Source organism: Gymnoscopelus microlampas (genome assembly GCF_963454915.1).
Source record: "Gymnoscopelus microlampas genome assembly, chromosome: 2".
NCBI lineage: Eukaryota > Metazoa > Chordata > Actinopteri > Myctophiformes > Myctophidae > Gymnoscopelus > Gymnoscopelus microlampas.
The window spans coordinates 26,842,218-26,858,391 of record NC_139939.1 but is presented as its reverse complement, the minus strand read 5'-3'; the positions used below and the strand labels follow the sequence as shown (position 1 = coordinate 26,858,391).

At 41.9% G+C, this 16,174-nt stretch overlaps 1 protein-coding gene across 1 annotated transcript; it reads right to left on the bottom strand.

Moving 5' to 3' along the window:
* Window positions 1-319: 319 nt before the first annotated feature.
* On the bottom strand, window positions 320-8,459 carry sparcl1 (SPARC-like 1; the record flags this gene model as incomplete). The annotated part of the gene is made up of 10 exons (XM_084070645.1): window positions 320-402; window positions 3,742-3,890; window positions 4,066-4,214; window positions 4,634-4,770; window positions 5,256-5,376; window positions 5,477-5,598; window positions 6,710-6,818; window positions 7,011-8,141; window positions 8,240-8,293; window positions 8,406-8,459. The coding sequence occupies 10 exons, from the start codon at window positions 8,457-8,459 to the stop codon at window positions 374-376; spliced, it is 2,055 nt and encodes a 684-aa protein (XP_083926771.1). The 3' UTR covers window positions 320-373.
* Window positions 8,460-16,174: the final 7,715 nt, after the last annotated feature.

Genomic DNA, 16,174 nt, shown 5'->3' with positions numbered 1-16,174 from the left:
TATTAACTTTTCTATTTAAGCTTGACTTTAAAAGTGGAAAGACATTCTGTCCTAAAGCATTCTAATATACTTTTCACATTTATTTTCTGCCCCTTGAAAATGTTTTTTCTCTGCCATAATGATCTCTTGTAAACATTTCCCCTTTTTGGAATGCATTCAGAAAACAGTTTTGTATAAAACTACAAATAGCTATAGTATGGGAGATGTGTCCCTCATCCGTGTATCACTATGTGGTAGGAAGTACAATGATTCTCTTTTATTTGTACTTTTCAGAGTGCCTTTTGACATAGTTGAAATGTGCAGAACTGCCTCCTTTCTGCTTCTATCATTTGTTGGAGCAGTATTCCACAGTAGATGAGGTAGAGAGTTGGAATCAGAACAGTAGGTTGACATCCATGTCCTCTGTAGAGACAATAAATAAGAGGGATTGAAGGGGTCATCTGAACTCAGCACATTTTGTCAAACATTTAACCACTTAAGCCATATTTTCTACTTGGTTCCACAATAATGTTGTGCAGTGAAGTGAGCTGATCTACAAGCTCCCAACGGGTCACAGTGGGTGCGATGCATTGTGACCGTTGTAAAATCTTTGTGAAAGTGTGTGAAAGTCTTTGTTAACATTTTCTCCTATAATAACAATAGGGGCCCCAGGGTTAAAGTGGTTAAACAAATTCGACATTGTCACTGGAGAGACATACAGTATCACCAATTGTTACAAAGTAGTCTACAGTATAGTGGTGGGCAGATGGGGGTATAATTAAAATATACAGAACAAAACATTTGTTATTGTTTTAGTTTGACTTTTTATTAGTTGTTTACTTACTTACTATCTTAACTGACATCAGATATTTTGTTTTTTCAAGCTAGATCAATCTCTGACTATCTTTCAAAACCCAAATAGTATTAAGGGCCATGCACACTAAGTAGTATAAATATAAGTATGACTCTACCATCCACTTGAGTTAGAACGATTTTTAAAACAATATCTAACTATATAAATGCCGACCAACTTCCGCACCCTCGGTGTCCACACCCCACAGCTCTGTTATCGACTAAACAACGCACCGCCAGACCACATCTCGCCAACTGACTCGCCACGGCGGCCGCGCTGAATTTACGCCTCGCGTAGGGGACATCTCACTGCTGACTACACCTTCTCCACCGCGCAACATAATTAATTCTACTCACCAAATGTCGGACAAAACGGAAGGGGAGCCAGCTTCGTACCGTTTACCGTGCGCACGACCTCATCACCACAACAGCACGCAGCCGCTGCGGGGTTTTTTTTCCTTTTTTTCCAAACTTATTTTTTGGTCACCATTTTCTCCAGGCACCATTTCTGGTGTAACGTCGGGTGTTTCTTTTCACCAGCCAATCACCTTTCACGTTGCCACGTCCGTTGCCACGTCGCGCTGACGTACGCTAAACAAGCGCTGCCGTGCGCACAATGCAAACGAGCCCAAAGGCGCGCAAAAATAAGCCGACCATTGCTTAGACACAAAGTCAGACCTGGCAACGCAGCCTACGCCAATCATGTGTGAGACATCTACAAGCTATGGGGCAGAGACGCCACCGTATCTTAGCAACAACTACAGCGCTCACTCTCATTGGTCGTGTCACGCTAACACCAGTCTCCAGACAATGGCATCGCAGACAGCTTGCTGTTACTGCTGTAGCCATCACAGGCAGTTGCAGCACGACGGACAGGGCGCTGTGATAGCTGCCATGTCGCTAACGCTAACCTGGTTGTCATGCCTGCAGCGGCTGTGCAATCACTTTGTCAACAATGCACGTTCGTGTGGTGAATGTCTATATTGCTGCTCAGTTCGTCCATTGTACATGGTGTATGTTTGTGTGTGTCTTCTGGAGAACTATGTAGCTCCACAGCAACTACAGTAACTAACGTAATGGCAGGACCGCCCCCTGCAACGCATGTTAGGCTGCATTATGGTCATGTAGTAATTTCAGATAATTTCGCTCCGATTACAGCAGTGTTTATCAACCCTTTCACGCCGCCCCCCCCCCCCCCCCCAAATACACGTACTTGATCTGGGACCCCCCCATTCTGTTTGACTCCGTTCCACAAGTAAATATTGTGAAAATAGCCGATCTACAAGCTCGAAACGCCTCACGTTGACAGGCTTTGTAAGCTTGGAGATCGGCTATTTTCTACATGATTGCCTCTTTCTTACATTCTTTGCCAATGTGCCCCATGTTTTCATAGCATAGTTTATTGACTACTTCTGTTGCAGAAATGGCCATTTCCTTTACTTTCGGTTTTTGATTGTCTCCGCCAGGCCGAAAGGCATGGCGCAAGACTATGTTTCACCCCCTGTCCGTCCGTCTGTGATAGCTAATCTCTCACATCGTTGACTTGCTCGCAGCAAAATAACAGCCCGATGTGGAGAGTCAGTGAGAGCTGGATAAACGACGTAAAATGTGTCAAAAGGAGTCTGTACGGCTGTCGATAAATGAACACATGACGTCGCTGGGAGAGGAGATATTCTGTCTTTTGGACAAACAGCAGCGTGGTGCTGATGTTTGTTGTGTGAAGCAGCTTAATGTCAGAGTGTTTGTGTTGGAGCGCCTCAGTGCGGCTGCAGAGTTCATGTGCAACCTCTTCCAGAGAGACACAGAGACACTAGAAACTCTGCTGGGGAAAAAAAACACTGCTGGGCATTGACTTTCCTATGGACATTGATCTACACACTGCAGGTATATCTGCTACACACACAACATCAAACTACACACTGCAGGTATGATGCAGCGTTTGCATTACAGCCAGCATGCCAGCGTAGTTCCCATATGGTTTCAAGGTGGGCTAAACCATATGGACCCCATGTCAGCAATGTCAGCGGCATCCACTTCAGTCCCAACTGCGATGCCCATGCAGGCTATAAGTAGCTTCTACCTGGCCCTTAGGTGGGCCCCAACTAGCCATGTTTATGTGGGACCAAGGCGGGTCCTAACTGGGTTTGCCCATGCAGGCTTTAACTGGGTTCTACCTGTGCCCTAGGTGTACCCTAACCAACCACAGTGCAGTGCCCATCGCTCCAATTGTTGTGACGTCAGGGCTCTCAATACTGCACATTGGTGGAGGAGGAGGGGCCGCAGGGCGACCGCACACATCGCTGAACCAATGGTAGCCCACGGATGTTTCCTCTGTGGATTTACAATCTGCCCCTCTATGCCACATATCATCCGCACTACAGGGTCTTCACTGACCGAGCCACGGCCCCACTGACCCTCATGACGCTACGCCACTTAAACGTGCGGCAGCATGCGCTGGGTTGCCAAGTTTGCACAGCCTGCGCCAGAAACAAGCAACCACCTTCATGAAAAAAAAAAAAACACCGAAATGGTCCGCAATGTTCCAGGGGTGTCCCCGCGCGTCCCAACACTCCACAGGGGGTCAGTGGACCATCAGGGGGTCCGCGGACCCCCTGTGGACCCCCTGAAACATAACAAATATTATTTCTTCAAATTTTTTCCTTTTTCAAAAAAACTTTTCCACAGTTTCACTCCGGCGATTTGGGTCCCCCAATATACACACGGCCACGCTGGGCCCCGTGCGCGGCTGGGGTTGAGGGGGGCGTAGCCCCCCGAAACTCTAGTATTTATATATATGTATTGTTGTTATATATTGTTATAGTGCTTGCTTGGTGTAGACAATCCTAATTAAGTGGTACCCTCTTTTCACAACATTTCACATATGGCTTGGTCCCATTTTGACATCCTTACCATCCTTGATACCAAAGCACTGAGTCCACTCCTTGAAGGACACTTGCTTGTCCTTGTCAGCGTCGCACTCCTGGAAGAAGCGGGAGGTGCAGTGTTCCATCGGCACCAGAGGGACCCTGAGCGGGGCAAGCTCTGAATGGGACAGGAACCTGCATGACAGAGACATTAATGAGCGTGTGAGTGTGGACGGTGATTTGAATACTTTCAAATCACCTTCCACACTCAAACGCTCATACCTCACAAATGTTACAATTTATTAAATTCTCTTTCAAATATAAATACATGGCATACTGTAAGTATAGGGAAACCATGTCTAAAGTGTACCTGTCGGGAGGGTGCTGGTCTATCTGGGCAAATTGCCAGTGCACAGGGTAGATGTACATGTTGTAGTTCTTCTCAAAGTCCTGTGCGAGGAGCTCCAGAGTGTGGTCACCAGCATGAAGACGCCTCTCACTCTCATAGATCTTTCTTACCTTCAGGTGTGGAATATATAGGCTCATGCCATTAATGGTTGATGGTCTACACAGAGCAGGTTAAACCCATATTTGATCAAACTGAAATCTGCTATGAATAAGGTTTCAGTCTGATTGGTTAAAGACAATGTTACATAAAAAAGACAGTAGTACTAAGTAGTAAGAAGTACTACAATGTGATCCTTAAAGGCCCAATCCGGGATTGTTTGATCCTCTAAATTAGGGTTATATTCACAGACATTCTTGGTGTTTGTTTGTAGAAGGAAAATATGCTATCTGGGATTTGTTAGCCAATTATAAAACAAAATGTCTCTTTTACTCCAATATTTACAAACATTACCAACATGTATATTATACTCCATAAGCAAATACAGCAAATTCAGTTTAAATCATCTTATATAGTGTGTACTGTATCTTACTCTGACACGTTGTTTGGAGGTGAGGAAGCCAGGGGTCATGGAATCATGTTCATAGAGCTGCAGAAGTACATTCTTCAACCAGTCCCTCATACGCAGAGGGAACTGGATCAGCTCAGTGTCCAGACATGGGGCTATGACTGTGGAAGGAGAAGAGAAAACATATTGTGTGCGTGTGTGTGCGCGTACGTGCACGCGTGCGTGTGTGCGTGCGTGTGTGCGCAACTGCCCATACAAAACATAAGTAGGCCAGGTGGGGGATGAAAGAATGAGTCCATGACAAGATGAAAAATTATCTGCACACTCTGCAAAACATTGTACATATCACATAGTACAGCATACTGTGAGTGCGTGCGTGCGTGCGTGCGTGCGTGCGTATAATATACACTATATAAATGTGTATTATATATAAACAAACCAGACCTTTTTTCCTACATGCTCACAACATATCCCCTTGCAACACGCATTTTGGGGGGGGAAATTTATATTTTGGAAATAAAGTTTTGTGTTTAATTTTATCAAAATTATTTTTGACAAAATATCGGTCATGACATTGGCATCAGGGCCCAAAAATCTAGCATCAGTCGTGCTGACCACGTGCGACTAAGTATAAATCAGGCATTACATTTGCATGGCCCAGTGTAGTCCAGGTGAAGTCTGTGGCCTTTCTTGGTTCCTTCCAGGTTGCATTTAGTTGCAAAGAGCTCGCACGAAGTGTCATATGTGTTGTTGTCCGTCCCGCAGACCTGTAACAGTGGAACATTGCGAAAATAAAAATACCACACAATAAATGTACTGTGTACAGATTTCCATTATGACAGTCATTAAGTGAATTTGTATACGTACGTTATCAAATTCATTCACGCTAGGGGGGCATTCTGATGGCTGTCGACACACACAGGAAGGCTTGTTGTTTTCATCTAGTTTACAGGTCTTTCCACGTTTACAGCGGAAGTTGTCACAAGGGTCTAGAAGAAAAGGTAAAAATATATATATATGTACAGTATTAGTATATCATAATATAACCATGGCTTGTACAGCATAATTGTCTCCGCCTGGCCCAAAGGCATGGCCGAGACTATGTTTTGCACACATTCTCACTAGGCCAAGGAAGAATTGCCACTTTAAAATGTTCAAATCAGCCTCATGGTGGCGCTATAACAGGCCGATTCGTGTTTTATTTTTACCTGTAACTGCACCGATTTGTGTAAAACTTTGTATGCGCACTCCCTAGAGGCCAAGGAAAAACCTTTGCCCTGCATTTTTCACATCTGCCTTTTATAGCACCACCAGGAGGCTGACTTATGTAAAACACATTTTTGGATATTACTCCTTCAGATTTTATCCAAATTTCACGCAAATCAGTACACATGATCTCTATAGTCATGTGATCAAGACGGATCCATTAGATTTTTCATATTCCATCCTAATTGGCTAAGATTGACATCTAAAGTTTGCAGGAGTGGCCCGTTTTCAACAAAATGCCGCAAATCATGAACGCAGAGTCCGATTGCGGTGAAACTTCGCACTACGTTAAGGAACAAATGGCACCCTTTCAACATTGCCCTATTATAGTGCCACCAGGAGGTCGATTTTTGCAAAACTTTTTTTTTTATACTACTCCTACAAATGTTGTCTAAACATTCCAGCCTGATTGGCGAATTCCGAACATAGTCTAGCCCACTCTAGACTACCTGACCTGAAGGTCAGGTAGGATGTTCATACAATGGATTCTGTGCACAACCAATAACTATGCTGTTTTCAATGGGATGAGGGTATATAAGCGGGATGAGAGTATTTAAGCAGTGCACAGCAGCCCCTACATTCCATCAGCATTTAGGTTTGTACAGTGCCTAAATTCAACCTGATCTCTTTCATAGATTCCTTAAGCCTGCACGGTTGTGTTTAGGGATTGACGGTGAAGCAGAGTGTCACTGTTCACATGGGATTTCTAGCTTAAATGATCCAGTCAGCAGATTCCCCAGGGAGATTGCCGGGTCACTGAGGAGGTTTTCGTGGTTGTTATCATGGTGGGGAACATGGCTGCTACTGCAACTGCTGACTTGACAAGACACTAACCAGCAGGGGCTTCTGGGCGATGTATGCCTCCAACAAGAGAGGGTCTGGCGCTGGGATAGAGATCCACCGTTGCTCTAATTTGAACTGGATTCATGCCCACTAAAGTAGCCTGGAATTACAGACAGGGAATCACAGGGTCAGAAGGGTGGATAAAACAACATACTGTAGGAAAGATGTAAGATAATGAAAAGTCAAATCAGTGAAGGTACATCCAACTGTGATACTAAAGCATTAGTAATACTGCCTGTCTGTCCATTAACAGCATTGGAAGAAGTAACAGTTTAAACTATGTGTACAGTACCCATTTTCCTGCCCTTCTCCTCTTAGCCTTGTGGACAGTGTTGTCAATGTTGCTGCCCTCAGCGTCCTCTTGAATCCGTCCACGTCCATGTTGGCCCTCATCTCTCTGCATAGGGTGCTTCCTCACCCTTTGGTTCTTCTTATGTTTTCTTTTCTTTCCTTTGGCGTGGCTGGCACTGTCATTATTGCCGTTCTCTTCTTTCGCCACGTCCTCCTTTCCAGCAAGCCGTGCCCCTCCAAGCTCCACGCTGCTCTTTGGCTCCTGGAAGTCAGATTCTGACTTGGTTTCGGCCGGGGAACCTTCGCCCTTGTCGTTGCCCTGATCGGCTACTTCTTCAACACTTTCGGATGCTTCGGTGTTTTGAAAGTCTTGTTCATAGTCATCGGCGGCTGCAGCTGCAGCTTTCTCACTGGTCAGTTCATCCTCCTCTTTAACATCTGCAGCATCTGTCTTTGAGAGAAGGCGGGCGTCATCAGCTTGGGGTTCTGTCTGAAGAGGCTGTGAACTGTCGCTATCAGCAGCGTAGTCGAGGTCAGCAGGGATCTCAGACCCTGTGCTGCCATCGGTCTCCTCCACCCCTGACTCTTCTGCTATGTTGACAGAGTCTCCCTCACTTGCCTCGACTGACTTCACCTCTTCCCTAACCTCCCTTTCTTCTTTCTCCATTTCTTTCTCATTCTCTTCCTTCATCTCCTCCTCCACCTCATCTGACAGCTTTGCATCTTCCTCTTCAGAGGTCTCTTCCACGTCTCTCTCCTCCTGATCGGCCGCCTCACTCTCGATTATGTCACCAGCCTCCTCGGACTGTGTCTTTCCCTCATCTGCCCTCTCTCCTCCCTCCTCCGACTCTTCATCCTCTACCGACTCTTCTTCCTCTACCGACTCTTCGGCCTCTTCTGACTCTTTCAACTCTTCTTTAAGGAGATCTACCAGTTCTTCCTCACTCAGTAAGACTGGGGTGCTTTTGTCATTCCTTTCAGACCCCTCCAAAACAGCATCCGCCTTGTCAGTGTGAGCATTAGCATTGTCCTCCGAGCTCATTTCCTCATCCTCATGCTCCTGGCTGCTGGCCTCAAATGTGATGAAGGTCGGCAACACCTGTCCCTCATTGGCCTCCTCTGGGAGCACATCCTTAACCAGGAGAGAGGACAGGCATTTGTTTAATACATCTACAATTACACATGAACTCCGATGTGATGCATTTTAAACAAATGAGTGTTTCACTGTACCTTCTCATTGGCTGTGTCTGAGGCCTTGTGTTTGCCATGTGGTTTACTTTTTACCTGGGTATAAGTAGAAAAATCCTTTATATATACTGTAATGAGAAATTGCAAACATTTTCTCTCATTATACACATTTTACTTGACAAAACATAAAGAAAAATGTATTACTTACAGACAAAGCAAATGTTGATGCCAATAACCAAATAAATACGATGTTGGCCCTCATACCTGTGACATTAACATTAAAATGTTGATAACAGAACAAAAGTGTAATCATATTGCATAAGTAAGTGGTAAAATGATATAATATGAAGATAATGATATAACTTTAAACACATGAAGGACTCCAGGAAACAGAGTACACATTCATTAGTGTAGCACCAGTCACTGGTAAAGAAAACAACAAACTTCTAAACATCTTTGGTTCTCAAAGTGGGGTCCAGGGACCCCCAGGGGTCCTTGGAGGGGTTCCAGGGGGCCCCCAGCAAAATTAGTTAATACAGCATCACAATCATTTTAAGCACTTTATCCATTTATACGTTTTATTATTTATACGCCATGCTGTGAGCTTGTACATCTGCTATTTTTGAAAAGTCCTGAGAAATGTTTGGAAACTTTTGAACTTTTAAACATAAATATTCTCTTCTGGGGGCGTCCCTGGCACAAAACCTTTACAGATGGGGGTCCGCGGCCAAATACATATCAATTTGGGGGTCCTTGGCATGACACAGTTTGAGAACCACTGATCTAACTGGTCACAAACAAGATGTGAACTTGACACACATTTCAAAGTGGAAGCAGTTAAGTGCATCTGTATGCTGCTAACACAGTCATGACCAGGAGGGCCGTGGGATTATCCTGCCCTGTTGCCACGGTTACATGCCGATGAGACTTGCCCCTCTCTCAAAAGTCACATTCAGAACCGGCAGGCTAAAGTCAACACTAGAGGCTACCAGACTGGAAAAAGTTGACTAAGTCCACAACGTTTTTGTCTCACTGGATGGAGACAAAGCCCACATTACTGGACCCGTCCAGCCGGACAATAGACCATGTGGATCCCGAAGGGGTGTATATGCAAGGGGTGGGGAATGAGAATGCCTCCCCAAACAATAATCACTACAACTTGATTGCACTGACCATTCTATTCATATTTATTATATTTATTTCTTATAATTAACGTTAATTTCACCATTAACATGTTACCAAAAATAATACATTTGATGAACTGGACACATTATATATTGAGATTAAAATTGGTATTTTGCAACCATCAATATATTGTGTTCTATTCAGTATAAAACATTTTTACAATCTTCATTGACACGCCTTTAATGTGTCAAATGCAGCGATATTAGGGAGTATGCAATATATGAAGTATATTTACAGCACTTTGTTATGCGTACTGAAATAATGCTGATATAAAAGGCAATATGGATCAATAGAGCAATGTTTACATTACAAAATAAGTTATAATTATACATATTGTACTGTAATTGTTATTATGACACAAACCACTCAGATTCCAATACATACTACTAAAATACTAAAAGGAATGTCAAGAACACATATTTGGTCATCAAGTACTGTCCTTTCAAAATAAGCTTAAAAGTCTCGTGATAAAAACTTTACCTGAGGTCGGGAGTTGCAACAGAACTGAGAATCCCACAGAAATATCAATACATGTACGTGTTCTAGATGAGAAGATGTCCTTTCTTATTCAAGACAGCACACACACTGTCCACACACTAGCATGCTGGACACACACACACACACACACACACACACACACACACACACACACACACACACACACACACACACACACACACACGAGGTCTGTTGTATCAACAGCTTTCCTGGGATATGGGAGGGTCCCTGTTCACAGAGAGACAGGGGGTGCCTCTCTAACCAATATCATTAAATAAACAATGACAAACAATTTATTAACAAAATTAACAAAAGTTATATAAAGTTAAATATAAACACTTATGTATAAACAGCATACTGTATTCGGTATACACGTGTTGGGTATACATAATATATACATGTATACGCACACACACACACACACACACACACACACACACACACACACACACACACAAAACTGAAAACTGAAAACATGATTTGTCTAATTGAAATTATGTTTGGCTTATTTTTGCCACTAGATGTCAGTCTATGACAAGTCTCCTTTTCAGTTATGACTTCTGAAGCCATCTGCGCTTGTGTGCCTCCATGACCCTGGGGTCTATACCGGCAGGGGTCATACCCCTGGCAGGTTCAACCAAGCCAGGCAGGTTTCAGAGTAGAGGTCAGACAAAAGGTAACACCTGATATGATAGATAGATAGATGTTCTATGCATTTCGGGGGGGGGGAATCCGGAATCCGGCCGCGCATAATTTACTTGAGTAAAAGTACAAAAGTATTGGCATTAAAATGTACTTAAAATACCAAAAGTAAATGTACTTATGCAGAATGTCCCATTTCAAGTTTTCAAATGCATAGAAATCTTTTGAATTTAGCAGATCTACAAGCTCACAATGCATTGTGAGTTTGTAGATGGGCTATTTTCAAATGGCCAAAATGTATACAGAGCTGAAGTGGTTAATGTATGTTTTGTAAGTAATAATAATCAAAATCTAAAAGTAACTAGTAACTAAAGTTTTCAAATAAATGTAGTGGAGTAAAAAAAAAAAAAAGCACACAATCAACAACTTGCACAGTACATAGACCAAAGCATACATAAATAAGAAATACAATGACATGTAGAAATGTGATGAGTGTCCATCAAACACAACGGCAACATCACAGCGATATCAAAACAGAGTACCTCATTGGCCGCTTATTGTGGAAAAGAGGTTCTTCGTTCTTTGGTTTGTTAAAGTCCTTAGAATGTCTTTTTGACCGTTTGTCCTTGGTTTCAGACGTCTTAAATAACTTTAGCAGCGCGATATCACAATAAACTGCATGTTAACAGAGCATAGTCGACCAGGTTTGTTTGCACCACCTGTCAGCAATGACATGCAATCATGCATCAATCAATAATGGTCCGATGTGTAGCTATGGTTCTGGTTTTCAATTTACATTAAATTAAATTAAATGTTACATTGCCAACTCTCACATCTACATACACGTTCAGATTTCAAATATAGAGTGCTTAACCAAGTGCCACGGATGTTACAAGGTGATCCGTACCACGATAAACTTACTGTATTTCCCTTATTGTTCAATAAAAAGTATTTTAATCCGATTGCCGCCCATTTTCTCCAAATTTCGTCCGTTGCTTTCAACTATGCGACACTAATGGTTGGGAGGTGTATTGCACTGATATATTACTAAAACAAAGAAATAAAATGGCTGGCGATGGCATTAAAATGCTTTTTATTGAACAATACGGGAGATACGGGTACTTATCGTGGTACGGATCGCCTTGTAACATCCGTGGCACTTGGGTAAGCACTTTATTTTTGAAACTTGAACGTTTATGTACATGTGAGAGTTGCCAATGTAAAAGAAAATAAAAAAACAGGAACTCTGGGCTCCATGACTGTCATGGTATGACAGTATTTCAGGGCTAGTCTTGTATAGTGCTACTGACAGACAGGGAACTTTTGTTCCACCCCAGAAAGTTTAATCACATCATGTTCTACATTTTTAACCTTACATGAAATCAGTTATGACCCAAAATATTTATTTATATCATGAAATTAGAAATTATACCTCATGAACTTAATGACCATTAATTTTAGTATTTTTACTAAATTTTACCAGATGTCAGTGAAGTGACAATTTAAGGACTTTAAAGACCTTTTTAATACCCCCAAAAAAGTAAGAGAGAAAGGAAAAACGCTATAACTGCATCAAAAATAATCAACAAACTATAAAAAATTGTCTAACATTAAAGTTAGGGTAAGTGATTTGCTTTTGTTAAAATAAGTGTAAAATAGCTCTATATTCTGATAGCACTCATTGCTATAGACTCTATAGCAATGAGTGCTATCAGAATAGAGTGTTTGTTCAGTAAAAGGAGTCTCCCATGTCTCTCCAGCTCTTTATTAAACAGAAAATACATTTCCAGTGCTCTCTCCTGATTGGCTTAAATTGTGTCACCTACCTGAAAATGTACTATATTCTGTTTACTAAAGAGCTGGAGAGACCCCTGTGACCAAACAAACGCTCTGTAGCAATAATTACTATCAGAATATAGTAGGCCTACTTTAACCTTTTTAACAAAACAAAACAAAAAATACCCAAAAATATCACTTACCCTACCTTTAATTGGCCAAATTGTCAAATAATATAAGAAAGAGGCAAACATTTTCAAAACAGCCGATCTTCAAGCTCACAACGCCTCAATCTATATTTATAGATTTATAGAGTAGCGCAAACCTTTATTCTCACTGATCACTGATGTTTTAGTTTTAGTTTTGTGCCACTAGAGGGCAGCCTGTACCACTGGCGTATGGTGAATTCTAACTACGTTGACCGGGCCAGAATCTTAACCCCCCCCACAATGGCTGATAAGTCTATTGAGAATTACAGAGCCATTACGGGTGGAAAACAGAACGCTCGTCCCAAAACACACTGCCCTTTTTTTTTTCGCGGACAGAGGCCGCCGGTTTAGACGGAAGGCAGGGTGTTTCAGGACGACGGTTCTTCTTCTATTACATTTCTGAATGGAGAGGTGCTCCTCTCTGCGCAATGGAGAACCATTTTGGCGGCGAAACTGGTTTTCCTACACAGGGGCAAGCATGGGTTCACACAGACCGGGCCATGGCCTCGTTGGCCCCAATGAGCGTACGCCTATGGCCTGTACCTATCTACCACAGACAAATGCGTTGCTTTACTATCTAAGGGCGGAGCTTACTGGTCAAAGTGATACATGTGTTCCTCATGAATCAAGGCACAAGTGTAAGCACGTTTCACGACTTTCGGCCAAACGAGGCATGACTTATGCCTGTTTAAAGTTTGCATGTTCAAAAAATTGCTATAGCGCCCCCCTTAGGCCAATTGGAGTAAGATTGGTTTCAGTGATATTTGCAATGTTACTGCAAAGTTTCAAACAAATGTGAGTCTACATGTGTGTGTTAGGCGCAGATGAATAATTGTCATAAAACTGCAATAGTTAAAACCTATCTCCTCCTGGGATTTTTGAGCAATCTGCACGAAACGTTTTACACATGAAACTTTGGACCTCTGCCGACAAAACGTTAGTAGCGGATTTTCCATAAGTGATAGAATGAAGCTTTTAAGAGCCAATGACTGTTTTTCATATAATTCAAAATGGTGGTAGATCTAAAGGTCAGAGGTCAAAAGTCAGAGTATGAAAGTTGTTCATCATGAGTAGATGCATGTGTGTATCAAAGTTTTATTGCTGTAGGTCAAACAGGGCATGAGTTGTACTTGTACCTGTTCAAAGTTGGCATTTTCAATTGAGTGCTATAGCGCCACCTTTTGACGAAAGGTTGTGAGAATTATTTCTTGATAGTTTTTCATGACCATCTACTACCATATGGCCGAGTTTCGTAAAAAGTGACAGCACGGTTCAGCCAGAACTGCGAAAAGTGGCAGAATCGGAAGAATAATGCAAATCTTAAAGGCATTGTAGGGAACATTAAGCCTAAATTTAAAAAATATTTATATATATATTTTTTGCATTTTTTCCCCTCTATCAGACACTATATAATGATGCTGGGGTGTTTTGAAACACAGTACTCTTTCTGAAAACCCTATTTTCCCTCATTGTTATTGTTTGTGCAGTTCGTTTCCCGGCCACCAGGGGGTGATGCCTCCATAGACTTCCATAGACTTCCTTACGTACCGGACAAATATAACAACAACAACAACAATAGGGAAAATAGGGTTTTCAGAAAGAGGCCTGTGTTTCAGTGCAGGAAAACACCCCAGCATCATTATATAGTGGCTGATAGAGGGGGAAAAATGCAAAAAATATATATATAAATATTTTTTAAATTTAGGCTTAATGTTCCCTACAATGCCTTTAAATCAGGGCCTGCTGCCATGTTGGCAGGCTGGCCCCGTAACAAGTGAAATTGGAAGTGATGAAACAAAACAAAATTGCAGACAAAATTGGAATTAGAAAACTATCAAATTGAAGCTGATAAATGGGTATACTCTCCCTTAATTGGACAAAATTGGCAACCCACCTGAAAATGTATTTTTTGTTTGCTAAAAAGCTGGAGAGACGGGTAGACCGCTGTTACTGAACAAACACTCTATAGCAATTACTATCAGAATATAGAGCTCAAACTAAAATATATATATACATCCCCCATCTTTAAAACATTACAACTACAATTCTTTGTTTTGATTGCACAATAAACAAGAAAGTTATATAGTACACAACCTCTAAGGTTATCATGTCCCAATGATTATATTAACGGTAACTGATGTTATTACAACACAGATATCGAAAAATCACTTTGTTATCTTATATAGGTTGTGAGACTAGTGATCCGATCTAACAGTCAATTGGACAGAGTCAGCAATATACTGTACACATTAGAATCCTCTACTACTACTGTACATCTTAGACTACAGTAACCTTTGGACAAAAGAGCAGACATTTTTACCCAACATCAATCATCTCTAGCCTCACTCCTCCCTGTTTTAAACCAGCATGATGTTACAATGGCTGGTAGCTGTGGTTTCTTGAACAGCTCCAGACTGGCATACATTTGGTCTAATTACATGTTCCGTTTTCATACTTGTAATTAACAACGCTATAGTGAGGTCAAACAAGGAATTCCACAGACTTATTTTAGACTTGCCCAAATATGGACATCCAGGAAACAAGCTCAAACATTTGGGAGGGGTAAAGCAGCACATGACTTCTACTCTCTAATCTAATAGGAACCTAATATACAAGGACTTGAACATGAAGCATATGGATCCCTAATATATTGCAAAAGTTGTGCTTTGGTTGAATTAAAGAAAGCAATGCTTGTGTCAGGTATTGGTTTGCATGCAACCTTAACTCAGGGTATATTTTGGTGTTCTCCCCTGTACCTAAAGTAAACAACAAATGAGGATCTGCCTTTGAGCATAGGAATTAACTGCTGGGAATGCTTAAGAGGTGCTGCAATATGGAAAACAAACATTGTGGGTGCTACCGCAGTGAAGGGGGAAATCTTTGCATGAAGCCTGGGTAAAACTATAGAGATTCTGCTGTATGACCAGAGGTGAAAAACCGTATGAAGCAAAACACAAAGATTATACCACAAGATTTTAGTTACTTGTCCGTGTAATATTTTGTGCCAGGGACCCTCATAACGTTTGTGGATTATTCCAGATTCTGGATTATTCCCAATTGTATATACAGTATGGTATAAAATATGGTCAAAATGGTTGAACTGATTTTGATGCAACATTAACACATTTTGTTGGGTACCCCCTGGAACCCACTCAAGGGCCCTGGGGGTCCCCAGACCCCACTTTGAGAACCACTGACTTACAGTACTAGTTCTTGCTTTACAGGGTATGTACTGTCTAAAATGCTTGTAGACTATAAAGCTGCAGCCATTCCGCCGGATGTAAGCATATACCCTTATCTAACCCTTATCCCTACCCTCCTTTCCTACATCCTCTTTGAGTGGGTGAAATTGTTTTTTCAACCAGCCACAAACCCTATGGTTAAGCATGCTAAATTATATTTCATTTAAGACAGAGAGGGGGTGGAGCAAAAGTAGCTACCGAATAAAACAACTGTATATGGGTGTTTGCATGTGGTTGTGTGTGTGTGTGTGTGTGTGTGTGTGTGTGTGTGTGTGTGTGTGTGTGTGTGTGTGTGTGTGTGTGTGTGTGTGTGTGTGTGTGTGTGTGTGTGTGTGTGTGTGTGTGTGTGTGTGTGTTTGCAATTGTCATGTCGGAGTGTGTGCTTTTTATTTAGCTTCCAGAACAAACACACCTTCACATCAACA